Source organism: Neoarius graeffei, chromosome 9 (genome assembly GCF_027579695.1).
Source record: "Neoarius graeffei isolate fNeoGra1 chromosome 9, fNeoGra1.pri, whole genome shotgun sequence".
Lineage (NCBI taxonomy): Eukaryota > Metazoa > Chordata > Actinopteri > Siluriformes > Ariidae > Neoarius > Neoarius graeffei.
Window position 1 is genome coordinate 6670648 of NC_083577.1, and position 21309 is coordinate 6691956.

The following is a 21309-nucleotide window of genomic DNA, read 5'->3' on the forward strand; positions in this document are numbered from 1 at the left end:
GAGTTTAGCTGCTATCACCAAATAACAACACATTAATAAACTTACTGGGCAGAATGGATCTTCAAATGCCGGACGAAATTGGAGGTCGTGGTCTGGCTGTCAGAAATCGTCACGTTGCACTGCGCCGTTCGTTGTTTACCTTCTAGGCAGTAGCCCTTGAAGCCGAAAGTGATGACTCTTGGGATGGCTGACATGATGATATGATGTGAAATCTGTGAACACATCGTGGCATGGGGCGTGCCGGTATATAGCCCGCGCAGAGAGCGTGCCTGATGGACAGGGCGGTGACAACGCAACGGCAGTGCAATCAAAATTACTGAAGTATGTGCATATTACATTTTATTTTCACAATAAAAACACGATGGAAATAACACTCAAGTCATCGTGTGTCAAGTCAAGTCCCGAGTCTTAAACTTCCAAGTCTGATTCAAGTCTCAAGTATTTTCATGTTTTGTCAAGTCAAGTCACTAGTCATGAAAACAGTGACTCAAGTCCCCAAGTCCCCACCTCTGACTGATGGTCACTAACCAAAGCGATATATCCCATCATGCATTGCGGTCGCGCTGAAAGAAATCAAATTAAAAGTCTCAAATTTGATTTAATAAAAGGCAGCGGCGAAGAAGAAAAAGTATTCGGCCTTGATTTAAAAGAACTGAAAGCTGCAGGGACTTCGTATTGATTAATGTGGGAAATGCGCTCAGTATAATATGGATTTATCACAAAAACACACACGCACGTGTTTATTATTTTGAAACCCACCAGCCGACCGATCTGGCACGTTTTAACTGTGTGACAGTAATGACGTAAACACCAGCGCGACGGACTAGTGTCCGAAAGCGTTTTTTCATTTTATCAGTGAGCTCACTGTATAGTCCTCTATACAGTAATTCCCTATATAGAGATCTTGCATGTGACGTCACAGCCGATCCAGATTGTGACAGACGCCATCGTGTCGGTCAAACGCCATATTCCGCCTTCTACTTCTGGTTCTACTTCTGCTTTTACTTCTACCTTTTCTTCTGGAGAACCCTACTATATACAATTCTACTACAACGGCTGCGGCTACAAGCTCTCCCTACCTGTGCACGGTTTTTATGTTTTTTGTGTGTATTTTTGCGTGTTGTTCGTCTGTACCGGACTTCAATATCCACTACAACCGTATGGACTTACTGGACATTGGTTTCCAGCAGAAAATGACGGTTTGTAGCGATTTCCATCGCATGCACAACATTCCGGACGAAAAAAAAAAAAAACACACATTCCGGACGAGACCAGATGGCGAGACCAGCGGGGTCTCCGTGGATTGTTATCGGAAGCAAAGCGAAGGAGGCGGCGCCGGGAGCCGAAGCAGAAGCGAGGCTACAGGCAGAGCCGGCCTGTTGACTAAGCTCAGAAAACAGCTACTCAAACCTCCACTGCCAAGCCTCTACATCTCCAACGCCAGATCCATGGTAAACAAGACGGACGATTTGGAATTACCTTATTCTATAATCGGCTGGTCAGTGCTATACTCAATACTTAAGTGACTTACCCATCCAGTGAGGATCATTTTCTTGTTTACAAGATGCCACATCTGAGTCGCTGACAAATCCTGAATTTCTATAAAGAAAACTGTCCAGAGATTTATAAGCACGCAGTGCTTCACCACTGAACAGCGAGGGAAAGTTGATGAGGTAATCATACACGTCCGGGTATTCCGCTGGCAGTTCAAAATCCGGTCGTGAAAACTCCGTCCGGAAAGCCATAAGGGTCACAAATCTGTAGATCGTTTATTTTAGACATATATCTAGTTATCTGTTCATTAGAAAAATGAGCCGTGTAGTCCGTCGGTTGAAATTGATCCATTCTGTACACGAGTGCAGCAGTATTCAGCTGTGTTTTTGACCGACATGATGGCGGTTGTGTACTTTCCGGTCACGTGACTGCAAGATCTCTATAGGGAGTAGTGAACGAGTGAGCGATTTCAGACACAGGGGAAGACTTTTGTACAGTACTGGGCAAGTCATAGAAAATCTGATATAAGGATATAGCTATGAATCAGCGGGTTGGGTTTTTTTTTTTTTAAAAAGAGCCTTCATTTTAAGTACTGTGGCAGCGGCGGTGTGGTCAAGCGGCGGTTTGTGAGCGGAGGGTGACGCGTGAAGTGGATGCCATACCCGTGTCAGCAGTGATTGTGGAGAGCTGATAAGAGGGAAGAGAGGGGAGAGGGGTGGTGAAGCCCAGCTGAATACACAGTCTACGTTGTGTGCACGTGTTGAGTATTTCGTGACTGCTGAAAAGCCGAAGCGTATATATTAAAAGAACCAGCTGACTTCCGCACGCACCCGTCTCTGTGCTTCAGTGTCCGCCCCGATCAGGGAACTGCCACAAGTACATTAACAAAGAACAATCTTCCATACAAATAAAATATTTCACAGTTATTCCACGAAATCGAGTCGTACACAAGCTGACAGCGGCTATAATCCGTGCACGGCGAGATTGAGTGGAATAACTGTTTTATTCGATCCACATTCACTGGATTTTGAGAAACAGAGCATTTTTATTTTTTGCAAATTCAATCAACAAAAACTTTATACAAAACGTCCAACAAAACCTTTTCCACTTGGAATGTAAAGAAACCGGCGAAATGACAGGAGCAATTTGTGAAAAATACAATAATAATAATAATAATAATAATAATAATAATCCTGAAAAATTAAAAAAAAAAAAAAAAAAAAAAACACGTCCTTACCATCAAATATTTTTATACCATATTTTGTTGCTTTTTTTGTGGTTTTGTTTTCAAGTAGAGTTTTTATTTCGTCCTCGGTTGGTTCAGCAACACGCTCCACCATTCTGTTTTTCTCTACTCACGGTATATGAGCTGATAGCTGAGTAGTAGAGTAGCCAATCAGAGTGCGTGATTGCTCATATCCAGTGAATGTGGAAAGAATAATTAACTTGTACCACAGCACGGCTGAATCAGAATTTTGGACATGTAGTGCAGGGATGTGAGTGACAAATTTAAAAAAAAAAGAGGAAAATTTTTAGGCTCAACAGACGACCCCGAAGTTGTCGTGGGGAGGGTATGGGAGGGTGCGCCCTCCCATTGGTGGGGGTCTGGGGGGTCTCCCCCACGAAAATTTTTGTAAAAAGGACTTAAAATGGTGACATTTTAAGCACATAAAATGTAAAATTTCTAACATAATACACCTGCAGAAAGTCAAGTTTCAAGCTGGTGTTAGGTTTGGATGTATGCTCCACCAAAAAAATTTGGAATATTTTCAGACAATTTCATTAAAGTTCTTGCATTTGTGCAGTTAAATCCATCATATTTAAGTCTTTACAATTTTCTAACAGTAACTGTTATTAATGTGATTAAGTCAATTTTGAACACCAACTTTACTCTTTGTTACAGAAATAAGTTAATTTTGAAATTTTAGAAATTCAAAATTTATTTCACTCTAAAAGATTCTCATGAAACAAATAGCAAACAACAAAGTATTTAACATAAGAAATTGCTTTGTCAGTATTTACCAATAAACTGCACTTAATGTACAATGAATCCATTTAACAAAAAAGTAACAGTGAAGGTAATGTTTTTAATACGTAGGATAAAACATTATTATTATTATTATTATTATTATTATTATTGATGCCTACCTGGCAATGCATAGTTAGGCCCAATCCCAATTCTAATTTCTACCCCTTCCCCTCCGCCTTCCCCTTGGCCCTTCCCCTTGAAACTGAGCTACAAGGGATAGGGCTTGAAATTCAACCCTTACGTATTGGGATAGCCCTTCAACGATCGCATACGTCATCGCGTACCTCCGTCAGCGTTTACGTTAGCAAAACGCGACGCGTCATTGGCTGTGACCAGCCGCTACAGTCAGAGCCAGAGGCAGAAATCTCTGCTGGCAGGGTGTGATTTGTTAACTAACACCACTGAATGGGATATCTTTGGCGCTTCGTGCACCACATCCGACAGAATGAGGTGTCAGAACACTCATGTAAACAATAAAAGCGAGAATAACAGAACAAAACGTACGCAGTAAAGCAACCGAAAACAATACTCACTCCCAAAGCTTTTTAGCAGCAGCTTGGATTTCAGAAATCGCTGCTCATTCTCAGCTCGAAAGCGAATCAAGCGGCGTTTCCTCTGGATAACAACTTAAAACACGTAAATAATGGAGAAAATACATTTATGACAATCTTTCGCCGCGGGAGCCGCCATCTTTCTGAAATCCGCATGAAATCTCGCTGAAATCCGCATGGCATTGTGGGAAATCACTCAAACCCCTTCGTTCGGAGTCAGCTCCAGGAAAATCTCCGTTTGGAGGGGTACAGAAGCCCTACCCCTTCCCCTACCCCTCCGCGTTAACTGGGATTGGGATACCCCTACCCCTTCACGTGAACGCGCAAAATGGAGGGGAAGGGCCAAGGGGTTGGTCCAAGGGGTGAAATGGGATTCGGCCTTAGTCTTCTGAATCTCAACTCGACTCCTGTGTTTTTCGCTTTTCACGTGTCCACTGAGAGTCACAAATCCACGCCGTCCGTAGTTCAGTTCACAGCAACACAATTTGCAACGTGCGATTCCTTTCTTGTTGAGTTTTTCAAAAACCAAACTAAAAACACTTCCATCGGGAGCTTTGTGCTCTAACCAGTCCCAACGCCACTTATTTTCAATGCCAGAATCTATTTTCGTGACATCGGACTTCACAGACAACGCCGCCATTTTCATTCATACTCGTAGCAGTGCATGTACAATAGCGACTCCTCTCCACACAGCGATAATGATCAGATCGCTGTAAGGAGCTTTCGTCACTTCCGCTTAGTAAAATCCGGAAAAGTTTCAGGCCAGACTTTACCGAATATATATATATTTTTTTTAATTTTAGAAAACGCGGAAAACGATTTTTTACGCGGAAAGGCAATTTGAAAAACGCGGATTTCCGCGGAAACGCGGAGATTTCACATCCGTGGTAGTGGAAGTTCATTATGTCTAACCATTAAAGCTATTTTAAGTTCGTTTCTTAAGACAAGGATTTTTTAAGATGTTACCTTGTTGACAGTTTCGGCGAGAATCTTCCGCCTTCTTCAAAACCGTAGCGTAACATCAGCTGATAAGGCACGTCACCGCCTAACATCTGGTGACTGTTTTGAAGAAGGCGGAAGATTCTCGCCGAAACCGTCAACAAGGTAACATCTTAAAAAATCCTTGTCTTAAGAAACGAACTTAAAATAGCTGGAATTTTGGACAGTTTTTCCAGCAGTAATATGGACGTCCAGTTTGTATCAGTGTGCTCGTTTGAATACGTTATTGTTTCTATAGTAATCCGTCATCTAAAACCAATAATGACCCGGGTCCGGTTGCTCAAAACATGGTTATCTTTTAGCCAATGGTGAAATCACTATTTAACCTACCGTTAAACTGTTGTTCAAAACTCCATTAAAGTTAACACGCCTCCCAGCCTCCGTTATCTTTTAACCAAGTGGTTACATAAACATCAAAATGGCGTTCGTCTTACAGGCGAACGCTGCTGGCATGTTCCCGAGTGTTAATGCACGCCATGCTAAATAATTCAGACGAGGACCAAATGAGTTACTTCAATACAGTGACGCAGAACTTTGACATCAGTACCGATTTGGTAGAGAATCTCTCCATTATATATTTGATTTGTTGTGAGAAGATCTGGAACGCCCAGCAACACGAAGAAGCCATGTATTGTCCATTGAGGAGCAGGTGCTCATTGCCCTTAGATTTTATATAGAGTGGGGCAAAAAAGTATTTAGTCAGTCAGTCACCAATTGTGCAAGTTCTCCCACTTAAAAAGATGAGAGAGGCCTGTAATTTTCATCATAGGTATACCTCAACTATGAGAGACAGAATGAGAAAAAAAAATCCAGAAAATCACATTGTCTGATTTTTAAAGAATTTATTTGCAAATTATGGTGGAAAATAAGTATTTGGTCAATAACAAAAGTTCATCTCAATACTTTGTTATATACCCTTTGTTGACAATGACAGAGGTCAAACGTTTTCTGTAAGTCTTCACAAGGTTTTCACACACTGTTGCTGGTATTTTGGCCCATTCCTCCATGCAGATCTCCTCTAGAGCAGTGATGTTTTGGGGCTGTCGCTGGGCAACACGGACTTTCAACTCCCTCTAAAGATTTTCTATGGGTAGTTGTTTTTTTTTTTCTTTTTTATCAGACATCTAATTTTTGGGTTTGTTTACCTGACATGTTTCGACGTACAACTTCCGTCTTCCTCAGAGTGTCACCGGATGTTAATTGGTGACGCATCTTTTATCAGCTGATGTTTCTGAAGGCGTGGCCTTCCTGTCTGGTTTGACAGGTCGGTCACGCCTTATACTGTCTGTTCGTCCCCTGCAAGATGTCACTCCAGGTATGGGAGAGCATGTATGCTCCCTCATCCCGGTTGATGGTCCTCGGGCTTCGCTTACGGATCTCTATGGCCTCCCTGATCCATCTGGATCAGGGAGGCCATAGAGATCCGTAAGCGAAGCCCGAGGACCATCAACCGGGATGAGGGAGCATACATGCTCTCCCATACCTGGAGTGACATCTTGCAGGGGACGAACAGACAGTATAAGGCGTGACCGACCTGTCAAACCAGACAGGAAGGCCACGCCTTCAGAAACATCAGCTGATAAAAGATGCGTCACCAATTAACATCCGGTGACACTCTGAGGAAGACGGAAGTTGTACGTCGAAACATGTCAGGTAAACAAACCCAAAAATTAGATGTCTGATAAAAAAGAAAAAAAAAAAAAAAAACTAACTATATATAAGACATAATGAACGTAATCGAAAGATTTTCTATGGGGTTGAGATCTGGAGACTGGCTAGGCCACTCCAGGACCTTGAAATGCTTCTTGCGAAGCCACTCCTTCGTTGCCCGGGCGGCGTGTTTGGGATCATTGTCATGCTGAAAGACCCAGCCACATTTCATCTTCAATGCCCTTGCTGATGGAAGGAGGTTTTCACTCAAAATCTCACGATACATGGCCCCATTCATTCTTTCCTTTACACAGATCAGTCGTCCTGGTCCCTTTGCAGAAAAACAGCCCCAAAGCATGATGTTTCCACCCCCATGCTTCACAGTAGGTATGGTGTTCTCTGGATGCAACTCAGCATTCTTTCTCCTCCAGACACAGCAAGTTGAGTTTTTACCAAAAAGTTCTGTTTTGGTTTCATCTGACCATATGACATTCTCCCAATCCTCTTCTGGATCATCCAAATGCTCTCTAGCAAACTTCAGACGGGCCTGGACATGCACTGGCTTAAGCAGGGGGACACGTCTGGCACTGCAGGATTTGAGTCCCTGGCAGTGTAGTGTGTTACTGATGGTAGCCTTTGTTACTTTGGTCCCAGCTCTCTGCAGGTCATTCACTAGGTCCCCCCGTGTGGTTCTGGGATTTTTGCTCACCGTTCTTGCGATCATTTTGACCCCACGGGGTGAGAGCTTGCATGGAGCCCCAGATCGAGGGAGATTATCAGTGGTCTTGTATGTCTTCCATTTTCTAATAATTGCTCCCACAGTTGATTTCTTCACACCAAGCTGCTTACCTATTGCAGATTCAGTCTTCCCAGCCTGGTGCAGGTCTACAGTTTTGTTCCTGGTGTCCTTTGACAGCTCTTTGGTCTTGGCCATAGTGGAGTTTGGAGTGTGACTGTTTGAGGTTGTGGACAGGTGTCTTTTATACTGATAACGAGTTCAAACAGGTGCCATTAATACAGGTAACGAGTGGAGGACAGAGGAGCCTCTTAAAGAAGTTGTTCCAGGTCTGTGAGAGCCAGAAATCTTGCTTGTTTGTAGGTGACCAAATACTTATTTTACCGAGGAATTTACCAATTAATTCATTAAAAATCCTACAATGTGATTTCCTGGATTCTTTCCCCCCATTCTGTCTCTCATAGTTGAAGTGTATCTATGATGAAAGTTACAGGCCTCTCTCATCTTATGTGGGAGAACTTGCACAATTGGTGGCTGACTAAATACTTTTTTGCTCCACTGTAAACGGCAGTTTTTTTTCCAAGTTGTCAGCGATATAATGGGCATCAAGAAAGGAACTGTTGGCAGAGTGGTTAATCAAGTGATCAATGCCCTTGTGTTCAAGTCCAATCAGTACATTCATACATACATGACGATATACAGGTGGGGCGAATTAAGGAAGGGTTTTACCTTTACGGCGGTTTTCCCAAACGTCCTTGGCTGTATAGATGGTACCCACATCTTGTTGCAGAGGTGGGCGTGGCATTGTGGGATTGATTTTGACACGATGTGACATCATAACCAACTGGTTAGGGCTAAAGCAATTGGTTTGCTAACGGTATGGTTAAATTAGCCTCAAGAAACGATTTTTAATGGATGGTTACAGGTTAACATGCCGTTAAAATAACCATGATTTGAACAACCAGACCCTGATGTTTAAAGGAGATTCGCAGAGCCATGGCCTCACTTTTTGTTTATAAATGCCTTGAGACCTCAAGAATGCCACAGGAATAGTTTTAAGTGTTAACAATAAATCTTATATGATAATTTTTACGATTCAAGTGATTTATATAGGTAGCATTCTGCGTGAATGACCTTGACATCTGTGACGTCACAGCAGGAAGTCTATCGGTCTCATCGCCATTTCCGCTATACTAAAACACAGCTGACTGCAACTCCGAGCCTCCATTTTGAGCTAATTTATCGCCATGCCACGTAGATGTGCCAGCAACACAAGTGGATTTACGTTGCATTCACGGCCCAAGAATGTTCAAACTGCAAAGATTTGGACGCGTTTTACGAGAAGTTCACAGGCACATCGGGCGCCTACGAACTGGTCTCTCCTCTGCTCTGTACATTTTGCTGAAGACTCGTACGAGACCTCTGATCTGTTGAGGAGCGTTGGCTATAAGCCCGGATTGAAAGAGGGTGCAGGACCAACAATTAAAGGAAAAGAAAACTACAAGAAAAGGAAAAAGTCAGTTCAGTTGCACCAGTTCTCCCGGAGTGTGAGCCGAGCAGTAATGGCGGAGTACTCAGTATGGAGAAAATATAGAATGGAGTGGACCAATCGTCAGATTTCTCCGCTGGATATGCTTGCCTCAGTAGCAATATCTCGCCTTTATGTGGAAGAAGCGAATGAATGAAGAACTGAAAGTCAGATTGTTCAAAACAAATCGGCCACAAGATCGGCCTTCAAGAAGCGAGGACACAGACCACAACATGCATGTTGCATAAGTTATAACACCCATCCTGTTTTAATGAGAGTCACATGAGACTGTCAGTTCAATTCCATCCAGTTCTCTAGACGGCTTTGTTCTCTGGCTTTACTTCGTAAGCTGGGGGCCTCTGTGGCCGACGTGTTGCTATCGGATTCACTTTCCGATGGTTCGAACTGATACGGTTCTACATGTATAGCAGGAGCATGTACACACACTCCAATTTCAGGACTATCACAGTCAGACACATCACTATCCGAGGAATCCGAAGAATCTCCAATAAATCCGAACGAAGAGGCCATTGCAACCGCTCTCGCCTGCCGAGTCTGGCTTTGGTCTATAGCACCGGTTCCCGCTGTGACGTCATGCACTCAGGGCTGGCTGGCTCAGCGGGGCAGCTCGAACGCCAACTTTGCGGTCGATTTTAACTCTCAAAAATATATATTTTTTAATTCCCAATTATGCACCATACAAGAGTCAAGGATGGAGATACTATCCACTCAGACACGTATTTAAAAATAAAGCTGCTTTAAAATACACCCTGTTACATAAATACATATCAGATATATTCCATTCAGCTAGCATGATACTGAACGAGTCAAATATCATGCTAGCTGAATGGAATATATCTGATATACCATGAAAAAAGCCAGCTAATATTATCATCATACAATCCTTTCGGGTGTTCAACGCGTCTTTCTCTTTCAAAATTCTCTCAAAATCTTTCGTATTTAGCCAAGCAAACCTGACGGCCATGCTTGTTGACAAAATCTCACAGTCGCTCGCCAGCGCGGAAGTTTGACATCTCTGACGTGTGATGTCATGTTGCTTTGACAACCGTGCAGTATCGTAAACCATATTAAACGCTCATTCTCCATTGGGTAGAGTGACGTAATACACGTAGGATAAGCGATATGCGAACAATATTGCATGCTATCGAACCAAATGAATGAAACCTGCTCGAACACGTTTTTATTCCATGGAAAAAGTGTCCTGTATGGATAATAATATGGTATGTTGTGAAGTGATGTGGATTTCGTGGCTCATCCCACTGAGAAGCAGGAGTGTGTGAAGAAAGGAGTAAGATATTACTCTGCACAAGTCTGATCTGTACGTGTATCAGAACGTGATTACTTTGGTATGTATAACCCAAGGTTCCTACACTAAGAATCATTTGAAAATTAATGACATTTAACGACATTTTTACACTCATTTTAATGACTTTTTAATGACAATTCTATATGAATGCTATGCTAAGTTATATTCCAATGGACCAGTACATGATGAATTTAACAGTAAATAAAGCAAAGCACAAGACATGTTGTACAATGTGAAAAAAATCTTTATTGATTTTTTTTAGAATTCTTTTTTTTTTCAAGAACTGTTCAAATCCCTGAAGGATTCTGTCTTTTCGTCCAACTCTTTTTTGGTTTCGATAAGTTCCTCCTTTTTAGACTTTCTTTTCGATCTAAGTGCGTTGGCCTGAGCAACTTTCTCTGCCATTTTCTCTTTGGATTTGGCATTTTCCGCCTCTTCAGAAAGATGATCTGCATTTGTTTCAAGAGTGTCAATGACGGACTCCAGTGTTTTGCATTTTTTTCTTAACGTATCTAATTCATCTTCCATGTCTTTTCTCTTCGTAATGTTGCTCTTATCACTTCTTCACTCAATTTTTTTCTTTGATTTTCTTCAAGGTAATTCCTGTATCTCATTCTGGCAGCTGAGGCTGACTTCAACATATCCTTTGTGATCGGTACCTGAAGTGGCCCCCCCATAATCCTGAATAGCATCATACACTATGCGCTGTGCCACTACTGTGTCCTGATGTTGGTTATCCTGCAGTACCTCTTTGTCCGAAGTGTCCACAACAGTTCTGCCTTCAGAACATCCATACTATTTGTAGCGATATCTGACACTGTCATAGTTACATTTTTCGAAGTCGTAGCAGTGGGTCTGTCGCTCCCGGTTCCTCCTTCAGTCGTTACAAATGACGTTATTTTACTCTTTTGCTGGCGCATAAGCTCTCGGTGTCGCTGACCTTCAGCGTGGGCGAACAACGCATTTTTTCCCATGTTTCCCAACGAACGCGTTTTTTTACACACACGGCAGTAGAAAGCGTATTTATCTGCATTTACCGGCATGACCCAAGCTTTGAATGGTTCGTCTTCCACCCAACCTTCGTTCAATACGCACTTCCGTGCCGGTGGCATTGTTATCGCGTGTTTACTGTGATACAGATGAATGATTAACTATAATAGCGCCATTTATCAAACACGAGGTGAAATAGGACGATTGCGCATCATCTTCTGCGCATATTGAGATATTGAGAAATTCCGCTCTGTGATAGCCGCTCCTATTTTAAAGATTTGGCCAACTACGTAATTAATGACTTTTAATACGAAATTGTGGATTTTAATGACTTTTAATGACCTTAAAAAGAGAAAATTGGAATTAATGACTTTTAATGACGCGCGGGAACCTTGTAACCACAGCTCGCTTCATTACACAGCTCTGGTTCTGCTTGTCGTTGTGATGTGGGTTTCATATCCATGTTCATGCTCCATTCTGAGACCACTCCAGACCACGCTGTGGTTATACGAAAATAATAACCCGCCCTGAAGTTGATTCGTTTCGTGTAACCACGTGGTCCTTACGTAACAACTCCTCACACTGCGAGTGTGTTTGGTGGTGATCAGGTGCGCTGTGAACCTGTTTGTGTTTCTCACCGTGCCAGCTCTGAAGACGAACAGGCTCGGGTAGCTGCTGATGCCTTTGCTGCGACACAGCCTGGTGTTGTCCCCGCAGTTTACCGCAGCGATCCGGATCACGCCGTCCATCTCTTTGGCAAACTGCCGCCACTGTACAGTTCAACCACACATCATTTCTTGATTAGAATTAAAGGGTTAAAATACAGGTTGGACTGGATCCTGACCTGCAGTCACCAGGCGTGCATTATAACAAACAGCCTCCAGGTTAGCCTTTGGACTGTATTTCTTATTACTGTTCCTGAGTCAGTGTACATGGAGTTATAATATCAGTAGTAGGACCATTATTAGTAGTTTTATTAGTCGTAAAGCAGGTGAGCCTCACCGTCGGCGCCAACTCGTGACAGTGGGAACATCGGGGATAGTAGAAATTCACGAACCAAACCTCTCCGGAGTTCACTGCTGCATCTGTGCAGAACAATATAACCAATTACTGTAGCAGTCAAAAGTTTGGACACCTTCTAATCCAATGTTTATGAATTAAAAGTCACTTCGTGTCTTAAAGTAATGATGGATGTTGTTTCTCTTTCCTTAGTTGAGCAGATCTTGATATAACATGGATTGCTACAGCTGTGGTGTTGAATAAGGCTATTTATTTTTTTCGCGGTCCAAATCCTGCGCTCTGATTGGCTGGCGAGCGGGTCCGTATCCTATGATACGGACCCCGGTTATGGACCTCTGGCGACTCGCTTGTTCACAACAACAACAACAAACATAGTAGAATTTTTTTGTCAACATTTATCTTTTTTTTTAATAAGATTATCAAAAATCTTAAAATTTTTGCCAGCATTTCTCAGGAGAATCGCATTAATTTTACAGCATGGATAGCGATAACGACAGTGTTCACAGCGAAAGCGAGTTTTACTACCCTGAGGAAGAAGAAATAAAAGAAAACATTTCAGGAGAAAGCTAAAAACCTCTAACTGTTGCTAACGCCGGACAAAAACATGGCTGAATCCTGAATGACTCCTATTTGTATAAATAGGGGACTACATAGGCGGCAAAATGTAGTTTTTTTCCTGCCATGGAAGTGCACTTGTATACCGAGGAGGAAGCCATTTGCATTACAGCCGTGAATGAGGATTCAAAATGGCGGCTCGGCTCCAAGAAAAAAATATATATATTATTTACCAGCTTAAGGTCGGTCCGTATGGTGAAATACCATGACCTCGGCCTTGAATACTGACCTCGGCTCAGAGGGCCTCGCTCACTACTTTCAAGACCTCGGTCACGGTACCGTCTTTCACCATATGGACCTCCCAGCTGGTAAATAGCATATATTTACTATTTGATCTCAAATGTATTAAGAAGGCAAGAAACTGGTGCACTAATTAACTTTTGATGAGGCACAGCTGTCAACTGAAAAGCGGTCCAGGTGAGACTCTCATGAAGCTGGTTAAGATAACGCCAGTAGAGTGCAAAGCGTCATCAAGGGAAACGATACAGAAAAACCCATGAATGAGTACAGTAGGGGTGTACAAACTTTTGACTGGTACTGTATGTCTCCCTCTCACACACATAATCTGTTCAGACATTAACAGACGGTTAGACAGACAGATGGATATACAGACTGACATATAAGGAGAGAGAAAGGGTCAGATGTGTGTTTTGAGTAAGCAGACGAAATCCAATTGAAGTTCTGCATCGAGGCTTTTATCATTTTCCAAGAATCATATGATTGATGATAAATGAAACCACTTAACTGCTCCGTTTTGCGGGTCAGAAGGTTCGAGACACTACTTTAGTTCATGGGTCGTTAGTTGGACTGGTTGAGCGTCGGGGCTTTGAAATTTTGCCGAGTCGTACCATTAGTTAAACTTTATTTTACGGTATCACAGTGACAATAATTGTGGAGCTCCATACTTAAGAGAACATGGCAATGCGGCAACTTGATTTTTGGTGGCTTTCACGACCGAACATGTACCACCGCAGGGAACCCGACCATAAGTGCAAGGCAACGTGTCTCAAACACCTGACCAGTGGGCAACAAAACTTCTCTATTTCTATAAAGATAGATGGGTGTTTATCCAGTGCTTATTTTTAATTTGATTAAAAAAAACACCACAGGGGATTATTTACTAACACATTCTATGGAAAATATTCACGACAGTTTTGTATAAAACGAGTTAAAACAGTTTTATTAGTCCACTCGCTTGTTGGGCAGTTGACAGTTTGTGTCGCGTAAGGGGTGATAGGCGGATGTAAGAGTTTCGCAGGAAGAGTTTTATTGAAAGCACACTCGCAAACAGATCCAAAACGGAGACAAAAACAGGCAGGGGTGGACTGAGGCACAGACAGGATAACAATACTCACAGTCCAAAAATACTAACAGGGTCAAAACCAGAAAAGTCATACAAAATGCAAGGCTTTCGCAAAGTCTGTGTGTTACTCAGAGTCCTTATATAAATGTCTGTACTGTGATTGCACTCTAATCAGGAACAGGTGCATGGGGATTCGTCCTAATGGCTGGCGCTCCAAGCGTGACAGATGTAACCAGACAACTGTGACATATCAAGTTTGATATTAGATGGTAACTATGTAGTAGTGATGTAAAGTGAAAGCGCTGGTTCACTGCTGTCCCTCAGGCACCCAGCAGAGTCACACCATAACAAACGTGGTGGTGTTGTTTCTGAGAAATAAACATGCATCATAACTGCGATGTGTATCTCATTATTAGTCTCACGGTCACAAAAGAATGCAGTGATTTATTGAGGTGAAAAACACGACGCGACATGACAGTTCGATGGTTCATTCATGGTGCTGTGATATTATTATTCTATTCAGGCTGATTTTGTGCACTTGTAAATATTTTGCTCATAAACTCATCAGGAGCTCCACTTTTAGACACCGACTAAATATACATTATTGATACCTATTTGTTATTTATAGCCAGACTTTAAGAAGTAAATCACTACACAGCATTGTTGGTCAATCAACCACATCAGGCTGAAAGTTGATATAACTGAAGTGTGTAGGTGTTTATACGAAGTTGCTGCGAACCACAAGATGGTGCCGTTTTCGATACTTCAAGTCTTCATTATGGGGAAAATGCTCAAAGCTTTGCGTGGACTCATCCACCTGTCTGTAACAGACAGACAGACAGACAGACAGACAAAAAGAGACAAACCCCCATTATGGCACAATGGGAAAGCATTCACTCTGTCTTCTTGAATCTGCAAGATGCTACAGCCATCCTTGGCCGAGAGCTAAGAAGCCAAATCATTTCTCTCACTCCCGTCTATCACTGCGACACCAGCTGTGAGCTCAGGTATGTGGAAGACGGCGGACAGCACTTTCCTCTACAGCAGGAGTAGTGGTTGCGTGACTCAGAGGAAGCACATACTGGAAGCTGTCATGTGATATGGAAGAGCTGTGCCAACTTGGGGGGGAGAAAGAAAGAAAGAAAGAAAGAAAGAAAGAAAGAAAGAAAGAAAGAAAGAAAGAAAGAAAGAAAGAAAGAAAGAAAGAAAAGAAAAGAAAGAAAGAAAGAAAGAAAGAAAGAAAGAAAGAAAGAAAGAAAGAAAGAAGAAGAAAGAAAGAAAGAAAGAAAGAAAGAAAGAAAGAAAGAAGAAGAAAGAAAGAAGAAGAAAGAAAGAAAGACGGATAAACAGAAAGAAAGACCAATCGATGGAAAGAAAGACTGACAGAAAGACAGACAGAAAGAAAGGCTGATAGATAGAAAGAAGGACCTATAGAAAGGCTGATAGATAGAAAGAAGGGCCGATAGAAAGAAAGAACCGACAGAAAGACTGATGGTTAGAAAGAAAGACCGACAGAAAGACTGATGGATAGAAAGAAGGCCGATAGAAGAAAAGGCCGACAGAAAGACTGATGGATAGAAAGAAAGGCCAATAGAAAGACTGATGGATAGAAGAAAAGGCCGATAGAAGAAAGACCGACAGGAAAGACTGATGGGATAGAAAGAAAGACCGACAGGAAGAAACAAAGACTGATGGATAGAAAGAAAGGCCGATAGAAAGAAAAGGCCGACAGAAAGACTGATGGATAGAAAGAAAGACCGACAGAAAGAACAAAGACTGATGGATAGAAAGAAAGACCGACAGAAAAGAACAAAGACTGACAAAGAAAGAAAGAAAGAAAGAAAGAAAGAAAGAAAGAAAGAAAGAAAGAAAGAAAGAAAAGAAAAGAAAGAAAGAAAGAAAGAAAGAAAGAAAAGCCGATAGAAAGGCCGCTAGATTAGAAGAAGGGCCGATAGAAAGGCCGCTAGATAGAAAGAGGGCTGATAGACATGGACAGACAGACAGACAGACAGACAGTGATCTCTTCACTTACCAAAGTCTCCTCTGTCCAGAGTAATCACTTCTGGATCGTCATCATAAATGCCTGTAAAACACAGATCGTTCAGTCAGAACACAGCTGTACAGAGTCGCGCGCTCTCAGCGCCCCGTCTCCGCTATGAAACTTTTCAAACAGGACACATCAGTGAATCAGTATCAGGACTCCACGGATATAGACCTGAAACACCGGATGGGTATCAGACCAGGTCAGATTTGCCTACGATCCTCCACATCTACTTTCAAACTCACCAAAATCGTATCTGTAGTAGTTCCAGCTTTCGTATCTGCCTCCTTGTTGCTCGTCTTGCAAACCCTTCTCTCCATATTTATCGTATTTCTTCCTCAGGTCTTCGTCTTTCAACACCTCGTATGCGCGGTTGATCTTCAGGAACTTCTCGTGGCCGTCTCATCGTTCTAGGTGTGCATAAGAAGAGGGGGTTTTGGCTTTGGAGCACCACTTATATCAGACACATGAGAAAAAACATCATTAATGAGTATTAGCAGACAGCGTTGATCAGTTGACCATTCCACAAAATAAATTAATTTGTGTGCGCGCACACACGTGTGTGTGTGTGTGTGTGTGTGTGTGGGGGGGGGGGGGGGGGGGGGGGTGTCCTTATTCTGGAAGCAACAAGTTTTACTACTGGTATCTCATCTCTCAGACTTCCTCTGCACTGTTCTGGATTGAGGATGTGCTTTGTCTGCCTCATACAGACACAATGACAGTGAAACTTTAAATACAACAGGACGATATTCTGATTTCAGAAGTCTGACGAGGCAATAAGTACAGACTTAAAACCCATGGGAGTTATTTTTGGGGATGGAGGTGTATTCGTCAGCTGACCCTCCAAAACAGAGTGTTTTCAGATACAGACTCTAAACGGAGATGGTAGAAGCAAATTCCCACAAATATTTGCAAGCTGAGGCAGTGGAACATGGAGACGGGGCTCAGAAGAAGCCCATACATGTAGCATCTCTTTTCAAATAATCATACAGAAAGATGTAAAATCCTTTGAATGTCTTAGATGGAAATGAATATTTAATTGGACTGTTAGAACAAACATTTCAGAAAAAATCGTTATTCATGATGCTGGTAGAACTTTGTGTAAACGACAATTTACATTAGCAGATGCTCTTATCCAGAGCGGACATACAGCATACCCGAGAACCGAAGAAGCCAAATCATTTCTCTCTGTCTATCACAGCAACACAGCTGTGAGCTCGGTATGTGGAAGCAGGAGTAGTGGTTGTGTGACTCAGAGGAAGCACATGTTGTAAGGGGAAAAGGAAGGAAGGAAGGAAGGAAGGAAGGAAGGAAGGAAGGAAGGAAAAGGGGAGGGAAGGAAGGAGGGAAAGAAAAAAGGGAGGGAGGGAAAAGGGGAGGGAAAGAAAAAGGGAGGGAGGGAGGGAGGGAGGGAGGGAGGGGGGGAGGGAAGGAAGGAAAGGAGGGAGGAGGAAAGGAAAAAGGAAGGAAGAAAGGAAGGAAGGAAAAGGGAAGGGAGGAAGGAAGGAAAAGGGAAGGGAGGAAGGAAGGAGGGAAAAAAGGGAGAGAGAGAGGGAGGGAGGGAAGGAAGGAAAGGAGGGAGGAGGAAAGAAAAAGGAAGGAAGGAAGAAAGGAAGGAAAAGGGAAGAAAGGAAGGAAAAGGAGGAAGGAAGAAAAGGGAGGGAGGGAGGAAGGAAAAGGGGAGGGAGGGAGGGAAGGAAAAGGGGAGGGAGGGAGGAAGGAAAAGGGGAGGGAGGGAAAGAAAAAGGGGAGGGGAAGGAAAAAGGGAGGGAGAGATGGAGGAAGGAAAAGGGGGGGAGGGAGGGAGGGAAAAGGGGAGGGAGGAAAGGAGGGAGGGAGGAAGGAAAAAGGAAGGAAGGAAGGAAGGAAGGAAGGAAGGAAAAGGGGAGGGAGGAAGGAAGGAAAAGGGGAGGGAGGAAGGAAAGAAAAGGGGAGGGGAGAGAGGGAGGGAGAGAGGAAAAGGAGAGGGAAAGAAAAAGGAGGGAGGGAAGGAAGGAAAAGGGGGGGAGGGAGGAAGTAAGGAAAAGGGGGAGGGAGGGAAGGGGGGAGGGAGGGAAGGGGGGAAGAAATCAGGGAGGGGAGGAAAAAGGGAGGGGAGAGATGGAGGAAGGAAAAGGGGGGGAGAGAGGGAAGGAAAAGGGGGGGAGGGGGGGAAGGAAAAGGGGGGGAGGGGGGAAGGAAAAGGGGGGGAGGGGGGGAAGGAAAAGGGGGGAGGGGGGAGGGAAAAGGGGTGGGAGGAAAGGAGGGAGGGAGGAAAGGAAAACGAAGGAAGGAAGGAAATGGGAAGGAGGAAGGAAGGAAAAGGGAATGGGAGGAAGGAAGGAAAAGGAAGGGAGGGAAGGAAGGTAAAGGGAAGGGAGGAAGGAAGGAAAAGGGGAGGGAGAAGGAAGGAAAAGGGGAGGGAGGAAGGAAGGAAAAGGGGAAGGGAGGGAGGAAGGAAAAGGGGAGGGAGGGAGGGAGGGAGGGAGGGAGGAAGGAAAAAGGGGAGGGAGGGAGGAAGGAAAAGGGGAGGGAGGAAGGAAGGAAAAGGGGAGGGAGGAAGGAAAGGGGAGGGAGGAAGGAAAAAGGGGAGGGAGGGAGGAAGGAAGGAAAAAGGGGAGGAGGGAGAGAGGGAAGGGGAGGGAGGGAAGGAAAGAAAAAGGGGGGAGGGAAGGAAGGAAAAGGGGGGGAGGGAGGGAAGGAAAAGGGAAGGAAGGAAGGAAGGAAGGAAGGAAGGAAAAAGGGTGAGGGGAGGAGGAAGGAAGGAAGGAAGGCAGCAGGAAGGAAGGAAGGAAGGAAGGAAAAGGGGAGGGGAGGAAGGAAGGAAGGAAGGAAGGAAGGAAGGAAGGAAGGAAAAGGGAGGGGAGGAAGGAAGGAAAAGGGGAGGGGGAGGAAGGAAGGAAAAGGGGAGGGAAGGGGATGATTAGATCGAGTTTGTGTGGGGTTCGGTCCGTCATGTGCTTGTCATGATGAAGAATGGAAATCATGTTGTGAAATGCAAGGTCATTTTCTCATGTTTTATTCAGATTAATATCAGTAAAAAGTAAAATAAATTTCCCATGGAAACTAGATTAAATTATTTTATGCTTATCAGCAGCAGCATGAGAATGTTCAACAAAAATAACTTCCAGTACAAAATTACCACTTCACGTTCACAATACAACCTGTCTACTGACAGGGGAAACACTGTCCTGTACGTGTGTTCACACTGCGGCTGCACACACTGCCACTTTATTTATCGAATCCTGTCCACTCCCTCTCTGTAAATACACACGCACGCACGCACAGTAACCCGAGCTCCGAACCAAACCACAACCTCTGGAGCTATGTCACAGTGATGATGCTCAGGATACTCACTGGATTCTTATCTGGGTGCATGGTAAGAGCGAGCCTCTTGAAGGCCTGTCGAATCTCCCGGGTACTGGCTTCTCTCGAAATACCCAGCATCTTATAGTAATCCTCGTCTGAGTGAATCATCACCATGAGCCATGTCAGGATGAACAGGAACAGCAGAGTTTTCATCGAAAACATCACACCGTCCTGGAATACTGGTGAACATGACCTCTGGCGTCTCATTGCTGCACGGACTCTCCCAGGATTACGACAATAAAGAATCTTTCATCTCCAAGAAGGAATCCTGTGTGCATCAAAGTGACAGAAATGTTACGGAAGCATCCTGTGATTTCCCACAAGCATACATGTTTACACAGGGTGGAGCTACTTTAAACTCTGACAGCAGTCTGAATCCTGGAGGCAACAGGAACTGAAGGATCGAAGTGACAAATACTCAGGATATCTACATAAAGAACACATTTATAATAACTGGTGTAAAGACTCACTGTTATATTGGTATATAATAATATGACAGACTAAATGTGTGTTATTTGGGTTATGGTTTTCACTATAATATAATTCACACAAAGCAATTTGGAGGTTGTTTAGACCCCCCTCTCTCTCTAGAATCTGGTTTTAAACCAGAAAAGTAAAAACAGAACACAAAATGTTACCACTTATCTGTAAACTGATACCTAGGTGTTTTTTAATCTATATATTTAATAATAATAATAAATAATTTCATCAATACCCCGCTTCCTTCACTATGATTGGTTACAAGTTTGCATTCAAGCGCGCTCCAGAGAATATTAACCAATCAGAGCCGGACGCGACTTACTACTCGCCAATCAGAACAAAGGAAGGAAGGAAGGAAGGCGGGATTTGTCGGAAAGCCAGCTAAGCTAGCTAATATAAGGAGCAGAACTGGTTAGCTTTGCTAGCTATTACGCTAGCTAATATTTTTCTTTTATTTTTAAACAAAGCACGGTTTAAGTCATAGTTTGTGCTCAATATTTGATCTATGATAAGAAAAAAAAAAGATTAAAGACACAGCTGTAGTATAAATAATGCGAGCTAGCTAATAAGTTAAGCTAACTAATATTAAACACTATGACAAAATAGATCAAAGAAGGCTTTGTGTGTATTATTAGTATTTATTGTACATTTATAATATTACTAATAAAATATTTAGTGTCGTACTGTTCGGCATCGAAACAGCTTTCAGGTTATTTTAATTAAGTTGTTGCCATGGTGATGTGATGACCTGTAACGGTAATACAGACAGGTTCACGCTCATTAAAATAATAATAATTTAAAAAAGAAACGTGTTAATTACCTTTAACTATAAAATGCTGTCGGTATTCTCAGTAACTTTTCATGTTAAATCCAACACACACCCTGCAGCTGATGCCGGTATCCTCTCTCCGCCCATACACACACGCACGCACACCGTGAGACGTAATGACGCAACTTCCGGTTGGAGACTAGTCTTCTTCTTCTGGCTGCTCTTGATTAGGGGTCTCCATTGCTCCCTGTCTTCTGCATCCTTCTCTACCACTTTCATGTCCTCTCTCACCACATCCATATGCCTTCCTCGTGTGCCTGGCAGCTCCATCCTCAACATTCTCCTTCCAACATGTTCTGCATCTCTTCTCAGGATGTGCCCATACCATCTCAGTCTCATCTCTCTTAGCTTCATTCCCAAGCTCTCCAC

At 43.2% G+C, this 21309-nt stretch overlaps 1 protein-coding gene across 1 annotated transcript in view; it reads right to left on the reverse strand.

Annotated features, from left to right (window-relative positions):
* Positions 1-21032, reverse strand: part of dnajc10 (DnaJ (Hsp40) homolog, subfamily C, member 10) — a 139542-nt gene extending 118510 nt beyond the window's left edge. The window contains 7 exon segments of the mRNA XM_060928986.1: positions 11943-12074; positions 12307-12389; positions 16275-16325; positions 16529-16681; positions 16684-16693; positions 19620-19899; positions 20932-21032. Of these exon segments, the coding sequence (XP_060784969.1) occupies positions 11943-12074; positions 12307-12389; positions 16275-16325; positions 16529-16681; positions 16684-16693; positions 19620-19838 (648 nt within the window). The 5' untranslated portion in view covers positions 19839-19899; positions 20932-21032.
* Between the last annotated feature and the right edge of the window lie 277 nt (positions 21033-21309).